Source organism: Trachemys scripta, chromosome 2 (assembly GCF_013100865.1).
Source record: "Trachemys scripta elegans isolate TJP31775 chromosome 2, CAS_Tse_1.0, whole genome shotgun sequence".
NCBI lineage: Eukaryota > Metazoa > Chordata > Testudines > Emydidae > Trachemys > Trachemys scripta.
The window spans coordinates 127,790,022-127,806,204 of record NC_048299.1 but is presented as its reverse complement, the minus strand read 5'-3'; the positions used below and the strand labels follow the sequence as shown (position 1 = coordinate 127,806,204).

Sequence of the window (16,183 nt, the reverse complement as noted above, 5' to 3'; positions counted from 1 at the left end):
AATCTCTTTATTGTGAAAGTGCAACTTACAAATGTAGATTTTTATTTGTTATATAACTGCACTCAAAAACAAAACAGTGTAAAACTTTAGAGCCTACAATTCCACTCAGTCCTACTTCTTGTTCATCCAATCGCTACGACAAACAAGTTTCTTACATTTATGGGAGGTAATGCTGCCCGCTTTTATTTACAATGTCTCCTGAAAGTGAGAACAGGCATTTGCATGGCACTTGTATAACTGGCATTGCAAGGTATTTATGTGCCAGATATGCTAAACATTGTATACCCTTTCATGCTTCGGCCAGCATGTCAGAGGACATGCTTCCATGCTGATGATGCTTGTTACAAAAATAATGCATTAATTAAATTTGTGACTGAACTCCTAGGCAGAGAACTGTATGTCTCCTGCTGTTTTACCCACATTCTGCCACATATTTCATGGTATAGCAATCTCAGATGATGACCCAGCACATTGTTCGTTTTAAGAACACTTTCAATGCTGACCTGGCAAAATGCAAAGAAGGTAGCAATTTGAGATTTGTAAAGATAGCTACAGCACTCGATCCAAGGTTTAAGAATCTGAAGTGCCTTCCAAAATTTGAGAGGGATGAGGTGTGGAGCATGCTTTCAGAAGTCTTAAAAGAGCAACTCCAATGCGGAAACAACAGAACCCACACCACCAAAAAAAAAAAATCAACCTTCTGCTGGTAGCATCTGACTCAGATGAGGAAAATGAACATACATCGGTCTGCATTGCTTTGGATTGTTATAGAGCAGAATCCGTCATCAGCATGGATACATGTCCCCTGGAATGGTGGTTGAAGCATGAAATGACATATGAATCTTTAGCACATCTGGCATGCAACTATCTTGTGACACCGGCTACAGCAGTGCTGTGAATACCTTTTCTCACTTTCAGGTGACATTGTAAACAAGAAGTGGGCAGCATTCTCTCCTGCAAATGTAACAAACTGCTTTGTCTGAGCCAAGAAATAGGACTGACTGGACTTATAGGCGCTAAAGTTTTACATTGCTTTATTTTTGAGTGCAGTTATTTTTGTACATAATTCTACATTTGTAAGTTCAACTTTAATGATAAAAGAGATTGCACTACAGTACTTGTATTAGGTGAACTGAAAAATACAATTTATTTCATTTCTTTTTTACAGTGCAAATATTCGTAATAAAATATAAACATAAAATGAGCACTGTACACTTTATTCTGTGTGGTAATTGAAATCTATATTTAAAAATGTGGAAAACATCCAAAAATATTTAAATATGTGGTATTATTATTAACAGTGTGATTAGTCACACAATTAATTGTGATTTTTAATCACTTGACAGTCCTAAAAAATACACACCAAAACATAAAACAAACATAAAGAATATATTGTGGGTTTGGCATTGGGAGTTAATATAAATACAAAGTAATGATCTGAAAATACAGTCTCTGATCTCCCCACAAAATTAATATTGGAAATAACTTTTACTAAAATGTTAGTGAAGAATAATGTATGCAGTGTTGTTGTAGCTGTGTTGGTCCCAGGATATTAGAAAGACAAGGTGGGTGAGGTACCATCTTTTAGTGGACCAGCTTCTGTTGGTGAGAGAGACAACGTTCTAATGTACACAGAGCTCTTCTTCGTGTCTGATAACAAAGTATGATTTAGTGTTTTTTAAGGAAATTGTGGAAATCGCCAGGCAAAAGGTGGCAGCAGTGAGTCATTCTGAAATCTGATATTGGAGGCAATCATTATTATTACTGAGTCTGCTCAGTCTGTATGAAAATATATTTTTGAAATTCACATCTGCTAAGAAAGTGCCTGCTAATTACAATTTGTTGACAGGCCGATTACATGACTTTGTTCTAAAATTAGATTATGTACTTGGGTGTCAACAATTTAAAAAAGAAAAAAAGAAAAAAAAAGAAACAACCCGCCCCCTGCCTCGAAATCCCTCCCCCCATCCTTTCTAGTCTCAAAAACACGTAGTTTTCGTTTACTAGAATTCAGGTGTTTTAGACCTGGTATAGCTAAGACTTGCTATCAAACGTACGCATCACCCTGGCAGCTCAGCTGACTACATAGATTTGCTGATTGTTACCGCTGTGCTCAGGTCACACCTAGGAAAGAAGATTAACATTTTTTTTTCCAAACGAGAAAACTTTGCTCAAGGAAATACACCGCAAAGGGGCTGGTGGCTGGGTTATGGCTGCAGTGGTATTTTACCTACGTTTCTGCCTATAGCAAGGGGTTAAATCTACATGCCTGTCGTGTTTCCTCAACATCTTTGCCAGTCTGTAACTAGTCTCCTGGAAATTGTTTAAGTGGATTTGCCATCTAAAGACAAGGCAGAGGGGGATTCAGAGTAGTGGGGAAGGAAAGCGAGGGAGACAGGAGCAGGGACGTAAGCAACTGCTCCATTGTTGGGGTTAGTTGACCTGAAGTTTTAATAAGCTCAGCTAAAGCTGGGAAGATAGCTGCCAGCCTGCGGAGATTGCTCAGCTCCAACGTCCTGCCCAACTCATCCACGCCTCAGCCTCCCATGAACACCTCAGCTGCATGGCTCTGCTCTCCCCCAATCTCTCCCGTCGGAGGGTAACTCAAGGGCATTTCCCACATCTCCTTCGCTGGTCCATGTGCAGCAGCCGTACTTGAGCGTGGGTGTCCCTGCGAGCGCATTGTTCCCTGGCCGGGTGTGTCCTGTCACCCACACGCACCTGCGCTATTGACTCGTGCCCAGTCAAAAGCCCCCGCCTCACTTCGCTGCCCATGGCTTTCTGTGGGTCTGCGGTGCTGGGCTTTCTTCTCCCTTGCTCGTGAAGCCCCATTTCAAACAAAGCAACGTGCACGCCCTGCCTCGAGGGAACGGCGTGGGGGTGGGGGTGGAGCAGGGAGGGAAACGGCCCAGCTGCTGTGAGAGGATGCAAAGGGGCAGGCAGCAGCACTGAGACAAGCCTGGCCAAGGAACCCCTCTTTCCCCGCCAGCTCTGCAGCCGCCAGCCGCTCTTTCGCACAGCCTGGGCTCTGCTGCTATCGCTCCCCACAAGCCCGCGGCGCGCGCCTGCCCGGGACCGGGCGGTGTTCGAACGCAGCCCGGGAGGAGCCTCGCGCCCCCGCCTAGCCAGGCGCAGGTGGTGGCGGCGGCGGCGTCTCAGCGAGCGAGAGAGAGCGAGCGCAGCCGCCCGCCCCAGCCGGGCTCATCAGGCGCGCGCTCCTGCCGGAGAGGGGAGGAGAAGGGAGCGCAGCGGCAGCTGTGACTGTATCGTCTCCAGCCACAGCCGGCGGCGGATGTGCCAAGCAGCAGCCGCTGCACCGGAGCGCCGCTGCTGAGCCTGGCAGAGCCGCGGAGGAGGGGGGAGGAAACCACAGAGTGATCCAGAGACTTTGCCTCTCTAGAACAGGCGGTGGATGTGGAGCCAGCCGCTCCCCTCGCAGCCGCCGCCACCGCCAGGCAGTTGTCCCACGGCAGCACCACAACACAAAGCGAAGGATGCTGCAGCTGGGCAAGGTCAGGACCTTGCATTGAAGCCCGGGGGCGCCGCACACACCTTCCCCACCGGATTGAGGATTTGCCTTTTATTTGCTGTGTATGCCTGGGAAAAAGCAGGCAGGGTCGACGCCGTTCGGTGAGTGCAATTGCGATCGTAATGGTGCCAGGTTTCTCCTCTCCTGTTCTTGCATTATTTCTTCTGCTTCTGGTGGTGCTAGCAAGCATTGGCTTTTGGTACCCACATTGCAAAGGTCCCTTTCTTTTCTAGAAGGCAGCTGTGTCTGGCTCTGGAAACATTGCTTGTGCCTTCAGCAGAGAGGTAACAAAGTGTATTATTTTTCATGTGCCTCCTCCCCCACCCCCCTTATACGTTAGTCGCTTGCTTATGTAGGGCATCAGCAATACTGGATTCTCTAACATCCTGCGATGATATACTCATTACAGCAGTGAAGTCATAAATATACGCGGGGGGGGGGGGGGAATAGACCCTGCTCTTCCATGTAGTCCTGGGCTGTTGTGATCCCTGTCATTATTCTGTTACTTGCGGAACGAAATTGAAATACTTAGTCATACGTCCATGTCAGCTTCTTCTGCTTCTTCCCTATATTGGAAACCCTTGTAGTCTATATTTAGAGGCATCAAATCGTGAGATTTCAGTGCAGCCAGCCGGGTTCTCGGGCATATGTATAGTGACAATAAGTATGGGCTTTTCTGCTTTGGAACCAATGTCTGTGAAATATCCGGCTCGAGGGGGGTGGTGGTGTGTGATCTGCAATGTGATATTTGGTTGATCTATAATTAATGGCTGAAAGGAAAGATGCATTTCTCTTCATTTCCTTTTCCTTAGCCTTATTCTCGTGTGTAGTGTGCTTGCATCGATTGCTTCAAACGTAGCCTCCACTGAATCAAGTCACTATAGAGGAGGTGCGGCAGCACCATTCTAGTTGTGATACGGATACTGGAGAAATAACGCTAACGAAAGAGCAGTTTAAAACACGTCTTAAGTTTTCCCCTTGAGAGGGTTGTGTGATGGGAGTATAAAACGTAAGAAACAAAAATGAGATGTCTGGTTACTCTGGTGCATTTTATATTACATGTTTTAAATGTTAGGGCATGATTTGCTTTCGCTCAGGAATTTATGATTAATCTTAGCGATTAATTTAATCAAGAAAACTTGTAGTGGTTTATCTTAAACAATTAGAAAGGGATAAGCTTTATTAAACTGCCAGGTATTAACTTTTATGAACTGCAGCGATTGCAGTTAATATTTATATAAAGCTCAAAACATTAATATGTTTTTTTTCTATTGACAGCGGCAAGAGAAGGGATTAGAAACTTTTTAGATTTCAGTTCTTTCATCATACATCATGTTTATATATAGTATGCAGATTCATTCAGTGAAAGGTCTTACAAGACACAATAGAGGGATTTTCCATTTTCAAGAAAGAATTGACTGTTGTTATTCGACAGATAAAGGACTGTACAAAATCATGTAGAACTGTATTTAAACCTATTGTATGTGCCTGTGAGACAGAACGAAGGAGAAAAGTCTTCTAAATACTCATTCTGTACAGTGTCTTTACTTTAAATGGAAGTCTGCAAAGTTGCCAAATCTCATTTTGGTCAGCTGTCTGTGAGGAAGAAAAATTATAGTGACCTACATTTGTTATTGAATTTCTTAATTCAGGTAACACACTTCAAACTACTCAGTAAATACAGTAGTTTTACTATAGAGTGAGTTAGGTTTAAGCAGAGGAAGCTGCTGAATATTCTCCTTATTAGCCCTTGACTCACAAAATTGCTTTAGAGCTTGCATGAATCCTTTTATGTTAGCAGTTTATTTGCGAAAGATTGTGAGGCCTGTGATAAATAAGCAAAACTTACACAATTTTATAAATCCTCAGATGGTTCTTTAAGACCAGTCCTGTGCCAAGTTTGTGCAGCTATCTTAAACCCATTTACACACTGTATATCTTTTCAGGCTTTGTATGCATACCCGTCCAAATAGGCAAACTGGAAAGAGAATGTCCATTAGATAATCCTTATTAACAGAACTTGATCAATGGCCCAGAACTGTGCTATTTGAGGCACATGATATGTTGAATGCTGCAATATAGAAACATGCGATCACATCTTCAGAGACAGTGCTTGCAGTCGGTTATATAAGAGAGATTTTGAAAAAAGGAGTAGTGGACTATGCTCCTGTGCACATGCCATAGGAAATACCCTTTAAAGCTGCTGGTAGGCAATAAAGAAATCCATTTATTCCTGAATGTGAGTTGCATGTCTTATTGTGGATTACAAAGTAAAAGGATTTACAGAGCGGTCTATGGAAGTAATCTACAGCTACTGTACTTGAGGTTTGTTTCTCAGATACCTTAGTTGACATTAAAAGTAATAGACAGCACTTTAATGGGAATAATGAGCTTGCAACTTCTTTTAAAAAAATCTAACCTAAGGTAGTTTCATCTTCATATAAGGAAGGACTTTGACACACAGCTGCACTGAATAAAAGTAGTATGAGCTTTAACAAAAAAGTTTGCATAATTCTTATTTAAATAATTTGCCCCAAATCACAGCAATTAACTTGATGCCATTAAACAGCAAAGGTGACTTGTTTGTTTCTTAAGATGCATGTGTAAAACTAATTTAATTATATTTTGTTTAGTACTAACAGGGGCATGGACCAGTTTATTTTAATGGGTTTTAAAAATAATTTTTAAAATAGGGCTGTAGATTGACATGTAAATGAAGCAGATAATACATTCAGCAGAGCTCATGAGTGTTCAATTTTGCACTAAATTTCATATACACTTTCTGCTTCATGGTTCATTGTGATATGATTTTTACAGCATATCAGTTACAGAATTTTCAGTTTAGCATTATTGGGATTTTAAATATGTATATTTCAATAGTGCTAGCAGCAAATACTGCCAAAATTATCAGTAGTCCAGGGGAAATTTTTTTGTTGCGTTTTGACATATTTCAGAAAACATGGGCTCTGATTTTTCTATTTCCTCTTCTTAAGATGATTACATTTGAATTAATAACATTATTTATAACATAGTATCTGCCCAGTATATGCATTATATTTCGGTCACAGAATATTGCAAAATGCATCTATTGTCTGGATTTCTAAATAAGGTCTTCCAAAATTGACAAGTTTGGGACAGTTATTTTGCCAGTGAACTGCTTGCTAATAGACTTATAACAAATGATAATACATAAAAACTTTGATTTAATCATAGAATATCAGGGTTTGGAAGGGACCTCAAGAGGTCATCTAGTCCAACCCACTGCTCAAAGCAGGACCAATCCCCCAGACAGATTTTTACCTCAGTTCCCTAAATGGCCCCCTCAAGGATTGAATTTACAACCCTGGGTTTAGGAGGCTAATGCTCAACCCCCCGAGCTGTCCCTCCCCCTATTATTTCTTAATACAGTAATACAGATTTTATTTTTAGCAGAATTATAGGATGGTTCTTAAATGGACCATTTTATTTAAAATATGAGTGCCCATCCCCTGTGCAAAACTCATTCTTCCTACCAAAATCCACTTTTTCGGGAAGGGGGCGGCAATTAAGGAAAGCTCAATCTTATTTGGTGATGGAGCTTCCAAGAAAGCCACTACATCTTTCCATCACCAACCTACTTCTTAACTGCAGTATTGTCCTCACAGGAGGGAGAATGTTGGCCTGCTACTCACGTGCTACTTATGTGTAGGTCTATTCTTTATGCTACTCACTTCTAAAATCAGGGTTCTTCTGAATGGGGCATTCTTGAGTCCCATATCCCCTAAATCAATTCAGGTCTCTTCTTTTGGGGGCTAGTGGTTAGGCATCTCTCTGCCCTGTTCATATACAACAGCAGTGGTCTCCAAAGTGGGGTGCGCAAGAGGATCCTTGGGGGTGCGCAGCAGGAGGACTGTGTGTGTGTGTGTGTGTGTTTTTCGGCAGTTTGGGCGGGAGTCTGAGCGACTTTTTGTTTTGTTTTTTTCCCATCAAAAATGGTAGAGCTGGCGCGGCAGGGGGTGTGTGCACAAATTTTTTTTACTGATGGGGTGCGTGATCAAAAAAGTTTGGAGACCTCTGTACTACAGGACCCAGGAAAACTTTCATTTAGTTCCACAGATATGTCATTCAAAAATCTGAAAGGCACTCCACAATATACATAGTTTTGAAATCCCTTCGTTCATTCCTGTGAGAACCACTTATCTAGTGGTATGAATAGAACATAAATGGATTGAAAGCAGATTGCCCGATGAGAACGATCAGCAGAGCAGTGGAGAAGTTTTAAGTTTTTGAAGTCTAATTCTCAACACAATATTGTATTTATTTGATCTGATTGGATAATCACATAAACATGGCTATATGTAAAAAATAAATTTTGAGTATAAATGGCTAGTTCATTATACCAGTTGCTACTTTGAAATATGTCTGAGTGTCAACATAATGGCTTTTATATTAATAAAGTATTAAATATGTCATAGATAAATAGTTTCTGGCAAATTCACTGCCAATCCATCCTAATGATTAATAAGCTGCCTGTTTTTGTTTAGAGAACACAATTACACTCATAACCGTAATTTCAGCACAGAGAGAACATGGGAAAGCTTGTATCATCCTATCCTCTTTGTTCATTGCATATATATCAGAGCAGTTTGTAGTTTCTGAAAAATAAACTTGTTCATAATGAAAAATATATGGAATTTGGAAGTCCTTACACTTGATGTTTGTAATACTACAAAGAAGAGCATCCTTCTAGTGTCTTTTTTTGTATAACATGACTCATATATATAATATTTATAAACATCTGTTTCATTTCAATAACCAGTATAAATGTACCATATACATAACTTATTGTTTTCTTTTCATCTTCCCAAACATTTGGCAGAAGAAGAGTGCATATTTCTTCCTCCCCTTGTGCATATTTCTTCCTCCCCTTGTGACAGTATCACAAGCTGCTGATGGTTCAACCACTCCAGGGCTCTCAGAAGCAAATCAGCACATGGCTTCTTTCTGAAAGGGAGAAGGTCTTCAATGGAAAGCCTCTTCCACTTTCAAATTCATATCTCTTCTTTTCCTCCTCCAAAAGATCCAAGTTATAACAATTTACTTGTGGCCAAAGAGAAACTTCTTGTTGAGATCATCAGTGCTGCTGAGAAGAAAAATCCATTCTATATACATAAGAAGTATACTATTTTGTTCAGTGATAGATGCAACAACCATTTGTATTTCAAGTAGTCCATTATATTTTGTTTCATTATATAGCATTAGAATATATCTTTTTTTAAGGCTGAGATTTTCAAAGGAGCTTAGGAGAGTTAGATACCCAATGAAATTCAATGGGACTTCAGCACCCAACCCCCTTTTAGGTTCCTTTGAAAACTCCAGCTAAACAGCCTAAAGGCTTAGAACAATTGATTTGTTAAACATCTTTTATAAAGTCTCTCATAATTAATTTATTGTTCACTTCCTAAAATATTGTAGCAATAATACCAGTTACTTACTTTCCATTACCTTGTTGAAACTGCCATCTAAAGTTTAGTCACACATCCGAACACTTACTGAGTGTTACACAACTGGTAAGATCCTGTATGCACCCAAAACATCCAGTGGGAGTTTTGGGAGTGAGGATTTGGAGTATGCATCAAATGCAAGTCAGAGTTCCAGATATTTAACTTACAGGACAAATGATGTCACTGAAAATGTTCTTGAAATAGAGTATTTCTAAAATTTGGGAAACTAGCTATTTTTAAGAAAAAACAGAAATTGAAAACAAAATGTGTATACTCTGTAAATGTTGTTATAATTATTCCACCTACGTAGCAAATTTGACATTCATATAATGGGCCATTGAGTTCAGATTTGCCTGAGTAAAGACTGTAGGACGGGGCCCGTATGTGCAATTTCAGTATGCAATGTTCTGAAAATTGGATGCAAAATTCCATGAAAAATGAAATTCTGCCTTCAGGTGTTTAGTATCCATATATTGGTGATTCTTGTCTGAAATGTTTAGCAGTATAAATCACTGGGCAGCAATAAGTTCTTAAATGTGAAACGAATCCACATTTATTTCCAAAAAAATGTAAATGTCTTTACATTAATTATCTGGTATTTTCATAGTTTTAATAAGCAGATATTTCTAGATAATGTAGTCATATCCCCTATCCACAAAATTCTGCCTCTTTGACACATTGGCTGTGTAGGTATATAAACATTTTAATAATTGTGTGTTGTCCTAAAGGCTGCAGTTTGCTTTCCAGTCCACAATACTCTGCTCTACTCCCTTCACCCCCAGAACATGTATATTGGCAGCTCCTTTTTGCAGATAGAGTTTGGCTGTCCAGATCAAATCTGATCATGTTTTAGACTAACACTTACTTTTGCCCTGATTTGGTTCTTTGCTTACCTGTTTGTTTTCTTGGCACATGGGAAGAGGGCAGCCACTTCAGGTGTAGTATTTGGCATGAAAAATTGCATGGAGTCAACTGGGAGGATGGAGACAGGATCCTGGCATCCAAGAAAAGTTACAGGAGGGAATAAGGCCCTAGATAATGCAGAGGTGGAAGTGTGTAGGTCCTTAAAGGTGCTTGAACTGGATTCTGAAGGGAAAAGAGGACCATGTGGGGTTTTGAGGAAGGGGATAATGGATAAATGTAATCAGCTTTTCAGAAATATTTAGGCATCTAAAGATGTAGATAGGCACCAAGGCGCAGATCCTCGAAGGTGTTTATACACCTAAACTTCCATTGATTTCAGTGGGGTTATCTTTGGGGATCTGGGTCCTAGTGGCATTTTGAAAAGCAATTATCCAGATTCGGTGCCTAATTTCTATTGATTTCAATGGGAGTTAGGCACCTAGTAGCATTTTCAGAAGTGCTTAACTACATTTTTAGGCATCTAAATAGCTATGAACATATGTCCCTAAGTGATTTAGGGACCTAAATCTGATTGAAAGTCAGTGGGTATTAGGATTCTAAGTGATGCAGGTGTTCAAACACAGGACACTCAAATTCATACCCATTATCCTGTAAAATTCAGCTGTGTCGTATGAATTTGAGATTCAGTCAAAATCCACAAGTACCCATGAAAGGTGGTAGAATATGATTAAATTAAGGATCTTGCTATATCTTCTGCTCTTTCATCACATTGTTTGAGGAGATCTTCCATCAAAAATATGGATGAGAAGCTACTTTAAGACCTCTGGGGTTTTTTGGGGGGTGGAAAGATATCAATGGGTCATAAGATACACCTAAGCCTCTCATTGGGTCTCTAATAAAATTTTGAGGCACTCTGTGGATATGAGAGTTTAATTCAGGTATTAGGTAGTAATTAAAAATCAAATGCATGTATTATAGTTGGAATAAAGTAATATGATGCTGATGACATGGAGACGTATATGAATCATTCTATAATACATCTTTTATTTTGGGTGCCTTGTACTGCAGCAATATTTTATTTATTTTTGCTTATATGACAGTCAAAACTTAAAATATATCGATTGTTTGAAACATAAAAAATAATAAAGATACTATTTAAAACAAGTCTATAGTTTGTTTGGGGGAAGAGTTGAGATAGGATAAGGAACACATTTTATGCTTAAGTCTTTTGTCACCAGAAATTGAAAGTGGAATTTCCTTGTTTTCAAATTGTTTAGCTAGCTAATTGGTGTTTGCAAATTATGATAGTCTTTACTTCCATGATACACTATTTCTCAAGTAATAAAATATTGTTTCTTTTCTATAGCCTTAGATTCAAGGAACCCCTGAAACGAAATATGGGTCCTGTGGAAATAGTAATGTATGACTGCATAGCTAAAACTTTATTATAGTGCAACATGTACGAGAGGAAATGTTAAAATTGTGCATGCACAATCTTAACGTTTTGGTACTGTTTGATTTTTTTTGTTTAGTTTTTTTTTTGCCATCTTAACATTCTCAACATATTATCAAAAGTAGTTGGTACACTAAAAATACTGAAGGAATCAATTGTTTATGGATATGTTCCTTTTAGGGCAAATAATTTCCCAAAGGCACTGCTATAAACTGCGGCTGCAGTATCTCCTAAGGATTCTTGCCTCAAAAGGGGGGAGTACTGCCAGATAGTTACAGATCCACTGACCCTTCTGAAATCCTCTAGGAAAGCAGAGTGGGTCTCCAAGTGCTCTAGTCCGCAGGGCTGTGGGACCTCTGTGTGGGTTCCCCAAACCCCTCACCCAAGCATGGCAGAAGCAATAGGCTCTGCTGTGTCTAGGGCCCTTCACACCTCCTAAGAGGGACAATGTGTGACAACTTGCCCTTGAGTGCAGTGCGTAAGTTTTTAAAAGTATTTGTGTGACTGGGTATGCTGAAGAGTGCATCTAGTAAACCAAACATGTAAATTTCTCTTGTTTTGAAATTTTTAATATTTGCATTGTGGAAAATGATTTAACCAGGGCTCTTTACTCTTTTTTTTTTTTTTTTTCAGCTTGTGCGATATTATCGTGAATTTTACCATGCTTGGTGTTCCTCTTAAAACTCTAGCTACTTAGGTCATGTGCTTTTTTCAGCTTCTGTTTTTAAAAACAAACGTTTCTAATGCTGGTTTGGAGAAAAGCTTGAAAACATGACACCGCCTTCCTACTACCTCAGAGGCTCAAATTCCAGAAAGCAAATAACCCCTGTCCCAATTTATTACTTTTTAGAGTCTCATGGTTTTTAAACCGAGCTCACGGTAGTTTGGGCAGCGTTTTGAATACTTGGGGTTGGCAATATTGCTACCTAGGCTGTGGAATCCATTTTCCCCAACTTTTTCAGCTTTCACTAAGGAGAGAATATTTTTCTTAATTCCATCTTCATGAGGCCTCAACTAGATGAATTGCTCCTTAGGTTTTCTAATGCATTCTCCTATGTAAACATTCCTTTTTTTTTTTTTGCATAGTATCCTATTCATTGGCCCATTCTGCAGATGTACAACTTTGTTCCCTCTCCACATATTACAGATAAAATTGGCTGTACTTTTAAGACTTTAGCGGTTGTGTCACCAACTACTCTCCATGTACACATATTTGAGATGGTCCTTTCCTGATAATTTATTTTACACATCCTGGATTTCATGCACCTCTTCTTCATCTTTATAAGAGCAAGGTACAGCATTGCACAATGCACTCAAGGACCTTAATGGGTTGTAACTGTAATCTCTTCAGAGAAAGATGGGCAGATAGATATTAATATGAATCACACAGGTCAAGTCAATGAATGTTTAAAATTAAAGATTGGTTTTTTTAGTTGCAGATTGAAACACAAATAATCATGTTACAAAGAAATACTTAATGTTTAACAGAGTCCATAAAATGATTTTTAGCATGCTTCTGTTAAATATAAGTCTTTAACATATGCTTAAGACATTCATGGAATGGAAATAAGTTTAACATAACTGTTTATAGTATTAAATTTTGTCTAATACAGTTTGAAGGCATACATTTCTGCTCAAGTTATGGAAGTCCATTAACCTCTCACTCTGCACTTTCTCGATGGCTACAGATGCTAATTCTGCATGGTCACTTTCACAGTGAACATCCAAAAGACAAATAATGCTCCTCTTTCTCATTCCAAAGGAGCAGGAATGCTCTCCTGGTCTGCAGTCTCTCTGTGTTCTTTGGCTCTGTGCAGCAACAACTTCACTTTCTTTTTATTTGAAGAGTCAAAGGCAGAATGGCCAGACTCACCCATTACCAATGCAGTTATAAAAGTGTACCTATGTGCCAGCTTCTCTCCCTTACTGGCAAAACAGATTGAGGTTTGCTCATTTACCTTTTCTACCCCTTCTCTGTGGATATTTTTAAATGAAATATGGTCAAGGCTACCTGAGATCACATTAACTGTGATTCTCAGCTCTGTTTTTTCCGCTTAAGCATGGTGGCTGCTATTCTCTGAGGTCTCGTTGATGCTGTTTAGAGAGATTTGTGAATTCTTGGTTAGAGTGCATGCTGAATATTTAGTATTTAATCTTCCTAGTTTATATGTAAATAATATTTTAATATAGAAGCTGACTTTTACTAACCAGACTGAAAGTTTACCTTCTCTTGCTTTGTATAGAATTAAAAAAAAAAAACAAAAAAAACTTACTTTCAGAATATCTTGTAACATGAGTTCAGCTCAGCTTACGGAGATTTTGCACAGCTTTATAAAATAAGGAACTGTACATGGTTTTTAACAAGATATCTTTCTGATGAGATGAAGCATATAATATATTTCCTCATATAGTAGTACTTGGTGCTTAACATTAGTCAAAATGCTGTATAAGCTTTAACTAATCTCAGAATGCTCAAAAACCTTAAATATCTGAGATGTTCCAGGCTAACTGGCTGTAGGGAAGCCATCCAAGTCTCTGAGTGCATCCACACTGTGACTTTTGTTGCTATTGGGAAGTTTTCCGGATGTGCTCAGTTGAGTTCCATCTCATGCCTTTAGTTTGGACCGTATCTTTCCATGTATGTATCTAACTGAAGTATTTATAGATGCCACTTGCCATAGTATGTAGGTACTATCTACCCGAATACAATATGTTCTGGGGGTCAGGGAAAGTCCTCTACTCATAGGCACTTGCTAAATGACAACATTAAATTGAGGGAGGAGGTGGTGGCAGTGGTGGTACTCTTCTAAGGTCTGCCCACAAAATAAACTCCACCCATGTGAGTTATCAGAATACAACACTAGTCATAGGAGATTACACAGATACTCACATTACAGTGGTGCACTCTGGGCCTATTGACCTTGTCCTTCAGTATAGTTTGAATATGCTCCTGGACTATGCTATGTTCCTTGGCATTTTCTCCTTTGTAATTTGGGTGGGGGAAGTGGTGGTAGGGTGTTTTTTTTTGGTTGTTGTTTTTTAAAAAGCTGAGATTTACCTGGAGAACAAGCTAGCAACTTCAGAGAGATGCTAGTACACCCTACTGCTGTGTACTGGCCCAATCCAAGCCTTCAGTGATGAAAGAAAAGGAAAAATGTGATTGTTTTTTCTCCTGTTCTTACATATTATACTCAAACTCATATACCTGAAATAATGGTAAAAGGTTAGTTATGGTAATGAGACGTACCTAAAACTAATGTCATGGTAGTGTTATGTAATACAGATGCACCATAATTTGCCTCTGACTCCCATTTTTAACAGCTCAATAATATGCATGTACAAGGTCACATTTTCTGCCTCTTTCGTGCTACAAAGGGAAATCACCCATTTTGTCTCTTGTTGGGATCCCCCTGTGATGGGTTGGATCACAGAAACCCCTTTGGGACTGCCACCCAATGTGCTGGGACTACCTCTGAGCCCATTTTCCCTGTTACCTTAGGACTTCAGTACCTTGCCTTGTTTGAGCCAGACACTCAAACAGGGATCCAAGTCTGAACCAAGACCCGCCAAGCTGCAGACTTAACTGAAAACAGCTTAAGAAGTGCTCCTGTCTCCAGCACTCCGGTACCCAGCTCCCAATGGGGTCCAAACCCCAAATAAATCCGTTTTACCCTGTATAAAGCTTTTACAGGGTAAACTCATAAATTGTTTGCCCTCTATAACACTGAGAGAGAGATTCATAGCTGTCCCCCCCCAACATATTAATACTTACTCTGGGCTAATTAATAAGTAAAAGTGATTTTATTAAATACAAAAAGTAGTATTTAAGTGGTTCCAAGTAATAACAGACAGAACAAAGTGAATTACCAAGCAAAATAAAATAAAACACGCAAGTCTAAGCCTAATGTAGTAAGAAAACTGAATACAGGTAAATCTCACCCTTAGAGATGTTTCAATAGGCTTTTTTTCCACAGACCGGATGCCTTCCTAGTCTGGGCCCAGTCCTTTCTCCTGGTACAGTCCTTGTTCCATTCACATGGTAGCTAGGGGATTTCTCATGACTGCAGCCCCCTTTGTTCTGTTCCACCCCCTTATATATATTTTGCGCAAGGCAGGAATCCTTTTTCCCTCTCTAAGTTGCCAGCCTTCCTTCTAAATAGAAAAGCACCAGGTTAAAGATATGATCATGTCACCTGAACTGGAATCTATGTAACTGTAAGACCTCATTACCCACTTGCCAGCACACAGGTATACAGGAAGACTTACAAGTAAACAAAGCCATTTAAAACCAATTGTCCTGGTTAATAGGAGCCATCAAGATTCCAACCCACCATTAATGGCCCTCACTTTGCATAATTACAATAGGACCTCAGAGTTCTATTTCATATTTCTAGTTTCAGATACAAGAATGATACTGTGATCGGTGTCGGTCCACCTATCCGCTAGGGGGCAGTGTGGAGCTACGACATCACTGGCCGGTCTGGGTCACGCCTCTGCCACTGGGGAATTAGCGGCGGGAAGGATGCCAGCCAGTGTCTGTAGCGCGCCCCCTCAGGCAGGGGAGCGCCAGCAAAGGTCCCGGCATGGGTCGGCCGGGTAGGGGAACGCAGGCCCACCCTACACCCCTGCGTTCCAGCCCAGGGCCCTGACAGTGGCAGAACAAGGGTCCCGCCACTGGGTCAGCGGGGTTGTCCCGCTACATAGACTCACCACTGTGCAGCTCTGTCCCTGGGCTACTTCCTACCCGATTGCTCGTCCGAATCCCTCTGGTCCCGCCAGTGCGTCAGGGTAGTCCGCTGTTGGCAGCTCCAGCTCCCCCTCGGGCTCAGGCTCCTCCAGCTCGTCCCGGTTCTC

The 16,183-nt window shown here is 40.2% G+C and overlaps 1 protein-coding gene across 2 annotated transcripts in view; it reads left to right on the top strand.

Annotated features, from left to right (window-relative positions):
- The first annotated feature begins 3,164 nt into the window (after positions 1 to 3,164).
- CTNND2 (catenin delta 2) overlaps positions 3,165 to 16,183 on the top strand; it is a 1,151,766-nt gene continuing 1,138,747 nt past the window's right edge. For both annotated transcript variants that reach the window (XM_034761543.1, XM_034761542.1), the window contains exon 1: positions 3,165 to 3,630. In XM_034761543.1, the coding sequence (XP_034617434.1) occupies positions 3,594 to 3,630 (37 nt within the window). In that variant the 5' untranslated portion in view covers positions 3,165 to 3,593. The remainder of the gene's footprint in view (positions 3,631 to 16,183) is intronic.